This window comes from Mus caroli, unplaced genomic scaffold (genome assembly GCF_978045245.1).
Source record: "Mus caroli unplaced genomic scaffold, Mus_caroli_1 scaffold_15, whole genome shotgun sequence".
Lineage (NCBI taxonomy): Eukaryota > Metazoa > Chordata > Mammalia > Rodentia > Muridae > Mus > Mus caroli.
In genome coordinates, this window is record NW_028227270.1 from 11,081,711 (window position 1) to 11,086,082 (window position 4,372).

The following is a 4,372-nucleotide window of genomic DNA, read 5'->3' on the forward strand; positions in this document are numbered from 1 at the left end:
ATGATTGATTCTAAAGTGAAAATGGTAAAATTGTTCAAAAAAGAAAAAGCATCTAGGTTTGACATACTAACATAACATACACTTCAAAAAAGTTCCACCTACAAAGAGGGAGGGTCATCTATAATTCTGCAGTTATCTGATGGCAACTTCCTCACGAACCAGGAAACTTTGCAAGTATTAAATAAATACACTGAAGGGAGGAGGAGCCAAAGGAGGAAGGAAGTGACCAGAATGAAAAGAGGAACCGCTCTCAGCTGAAGAAAGCTTGATGGAAAGTGACAGACAGAGTTGGACACTTCCAGGCTTCATGTGAGTCCAACAGATGGAAAGTGTTTGGGTAATGGAAAGAGGTAAGAAATGGATTCATGTGTAACCAAGTAGTGACATTTTGTTACTTCAAAACAACTTGTTTGTTGTTGTTGGTGGTGGTGGTGGTGGTGTGTATGTGTGTGTGTGTGTGTGTGTGTGTGTGTGTGTGTGTGTGTTAATGGATGATTCGGGCTCAGTCATAGTGGAGAAGAGAATTTGCACGTTGCTGGTGAGGTCGGACCATGCTTCACTAATCAGCCCTTTCCTGTGCCTGCCATTCTACCTGAAGAAAGTGCGCTGTCTGCTTTGCAAGGTCTACTCTAGGAAGAACTTGTGATCGGAAGACAAGTGAATAATTATGGGTTGGTTTGCAGAAACTGTTGCTTTCCAAGGTGAGAAGAGCTTCCAAGCTGGGCAGAGCAAGCTTCGTGTAGGCGTTATATTAGGGCATTTCATTACTGTTGTGGTTTTTATACTAAAGGATGTCTGCTCTGCATAGAACTAAGATAAATTCTTTCAGAAACAAAGAGGGAGCCTTTTGCTTCTCTGCCCCCTGCCCAGGGGACAGCAGCCAATCATGCAGAAACCCCCATTCTGTTCTCTTGGAGGCCTAGCACGGTCCTAAAACAGATTCAGTCCACTCGATATGTGAAATTTCCTCTGGAAATGCATCTCACACATTCTGGATAGGGTGTGTGCAATTATTTATGCTACAACATATTAATATCCATTCTCATTTGCCCATAAAGGAAATGAGGCTTTTATTTATAGAAATCATTAGACAAATGTCTGTATGTAGCCTTTGTATCATGTCTGCCCTTGTAAGAGTGAGAGGACTTCATCGTCTATAGCTCTATTAACTCTAAGCTGGTATATATGATAGTGTATTTTGTTATGACTTTTCATACCCACATCATTACATCTTGCTCATAATTGCTTACGCTTACTGACTACCACCATTCTGTATGCTATCTTTATTATTTTAACTGTAGACAATAAGATGTGTTGGTTTTGACACAGGGTGTCATTCTGTATCCCATCTAGCCTCAGCTTCCCTGTACCAGGATTACACAGGCACGAGCCCTTATGAACAGCTCAGACTGTTAACACTACATGGTGACTAGATAATTCTATGCTCAGCGGTACTGTATCAACACACCCCACCCCCAGGACTCCAAGGAATTTGAGAGATATATGGATTGGGGGTGTTTGTCCCTAAATAGTTATCAAAGAGAGTTTATTATAAACAAGTACATGCTATGCTCCATTTGTTCATATAAAATGCAAAACTGAACCTTTTTGCCTTGGTATAATCTGACCTTGAACAGATTTCTAAGAGGTCGGCATTAGAAATGTGCCCTCACTGAGGGCAGGGAACTGCTTTGTGGGTTTTTCCTTGCTGTTCATTGTTGTTAGTGTGGCTAGGAATGAATCCCTCTGTTTATTAGCAGATATTTAGTGTTCTAGCTCTCCTATGCTTAGTCCTAGTGCCAGTGTCTAGGAGATAAATACAGCTTACTCGTTGCTAGGGAGTTATTATCTAGAATCCTCCATTTCATCTTCTGTAAGGTGAGGATAGCAATAGCATCCCACATGAGTGCTGTAGGGTTAAGTGTGACAATCTACAGGAAAGTGACTGAAATCTGATTTAAGATATGCCCCTAATTAAATATGATTGTTGGTGATGCTCAGTAGACAATGGTAAGAAGTATTATAGTCACTATTAAATATATTGATCATATTGGCTGTCACTATTCCTGTGTTTCACTTGAAACATATAGTAAGAATACTTGGTGGATATAATTGCAGTAGAAAATTCTGTCTGATGGAATACTTTGTGTCACCTTCCATGATACTTTAAAGGTTCAAGGGAACACTTCAAACATCACCTCAACTAAGTGAAAATCATTTGTTGCATTTGTGATTAAAAGTGTTTACAAAGATATGGTACTTCACTTTAAAAAGATCTCTTAAATAAACTTGAGAATAATCTATACACCCTTTAAAATCTTCCCTCTTAAAGTGTCAGTTAAGCTGAATTGAGTTGCTGAATTTGGGAGTCACTTAAAAAATGCTCTCTTTTATTCAAATAAATAGTGACTAGGTTCATTTTCTGTATTAGGTGTTCAGATTTGCTCTAGGAATCTAAAGATGAAAAGAGCTGAGTCCTGCTGCTCTTTAGACCAGGTAGGAGGGAAGAATTTCCTTCCATTTAGGGTACCACTCTCTGCTAGAGAATGAGCTAGTTATTTTAAGACTCTAGAGGGAGGAGTGACTAGGGAGTCGACACAGCCTCTGTCCACTCCAAAGAAGTATGGCCAGGCTTCGCAGAGAAGCAGGAAGCAATGGACAGAGCACACATGGATAGTTTTATTCTGTTCCTCCCAATGCTGGGAGAACCTTACGTTTCACTTAAAAGTCATCGACTAATATAAACAACTATGCTTGGGCAGGGGTAGATTCCTCACTCTCGTTTCAAAACAGCTCATGCTATATTCAAAATCAAAAGCAAGAACTGGCAATACGGACGTCTAACACATTTGATAGATGTGGTAAATTTATAATCTCATGAGGTACTAAGAATATAGTTTAATATATTTTTAATTTATAGCAGGTTTCTGGATGGCACTTCCCTTTTCTTGAGGTTTCTGCTGGGCTGTAATTCTCTGCTCACCTCGGCTTCATTTTGTGATCCACCAAGGGTAAAGGAAGTGGAGAAGACTAAAAATCCGCACCCCCACCCTCCGAATTCAGCTCCAGTGTACAGTGATGGCGATACAGTAATCGGTCACCTTCAGAGACTGAATTTGTTCAGTCTCACGTCGTCCAGTTGCATCGGGACTTTGCCAGTAACATCCTTTTAGATCTGGAAAAGAAATGCCTACAGGAGCCTTCCACCTCGGTTTTGAACCGCAGCCACCACGGGCGACCAGACACTGCCTCTGCTTGTGCCTGTGAATTGATTAACCACACCAAACCGCGGAACAGCAACTGTGCAGAAATGCTGAAATGCTTTGAGAGTTCTCCGGTGGTTGTGGCTGTCGGCGTTTCCCTCCTAGTCCTCTTGCTGCTCTGTGGGATTGGATGTGCTTGGCACTGGAATCGCCGGGAAAGGACACAGTTTACCCTACCAAAGTTTATGCAAAGGAGAAGCAGCAGGCAGAAAGACTTCACAAAAACCGGCTTGAGTCCCTATGTGATGAGCCCAAGCATGAAAGCCACAGTAGAAAGCAAAGGCCACAAATCTACTGCCAAGAAAAACAAGATGCATGGCAACTATGAAAATGTGGAAGTGTGCCCTCCCTGCACTGAAGAGACAACTGAGAAGGCTCTGTATGAAAACACGCAGCCTTCTAATCTCGAGGAGCACGTCTACGGGAACCAAACGGACCCCCTCTATTATAACTTCCAGAAACCTAGCCCTCCTCCGCCTCAAGATGAAGATATATACATCCTTCCAGATTGCGACTAGCTTTTCAACAAACTGAGACTCATTGCTGGAGGAAAACGGACCACCAGGCCTCCGAGTGGACTGATGTCGTCATGATCAAATTATTCTGATGAAATCAGTGGTCTCTTTCCTATCGCCACCCTTATAAAACCTCACTAAGAGGATTTATAGGCAAGTTTTAGAACACACACACACACACACACACACACACACACACACTGTGTGCCCTGCCTTCAATTAAATCTGTATTGTTTTATCTTCATTTTTCTTTTGAAATATTTCCTTTAACCGCTTTCCTTCGTTCCTTCTTCGACCATCTTTTGAGGCTCAGCACTATTGCAGTCTCCTAGCAGGTCGTCCTGTGCTGAGGGGCTAACCCAAGACCGTTCACATGCCAGGTAAGTGCTAAACCGCTGAGCCACATCTCTAGCCTGGTCTTCTGAGTTACATCCAATCAAAAGCCTATGACACGATCTTCGGAAAACATTCTAAGTGGTCACTTCACTAATCTTTCAAAATAAAAAGCAAAAAAAAAAACCAAAACAAAACAAAAAACAAAACAAACAAAAAACTGTATGTTGTTTGCAAAGATGTGAAGCTCAAAACCCTAAG

At 41.6% G+C, this 4,372-nt stretch overlaps 1 protein-coding gene across 1 annotated transcript; it reads left to right on the forward strand.

Annotated features, from left to right (window-relative positions):
* Nucleotides 1-3,272: 3,272 nt before the first annotated feature.
* Nucleotides 3,273-3,785, forward strand: Gapt (GRB2 binding adaptor protein, transmembrane). The gene has a single exon (XM_021179802.3). It carries the CDS (start codon nt 3,311-3,313, stop codon nt 3,779-3,781), a length of 471 nt encoding a protein of 156 aa, XP_021035461.1. The 5' UTR covers nt 3,273-3,310; the 3' UTR covers nt 3,782-3,785.
* Nucleotides 3,786-4,372: the final 587 nt, after the last annotated feature.

Bases quoted from the DNA above. Each gene is read 5' to 3' on its own strand.
- Gapt (XM_021179802.3), top strand. From the start codon at position 3,311: ATGCTGAAATGCTTTGAGAGTTCTCCGGTGGTTGTGGCTGTCGGCGTT.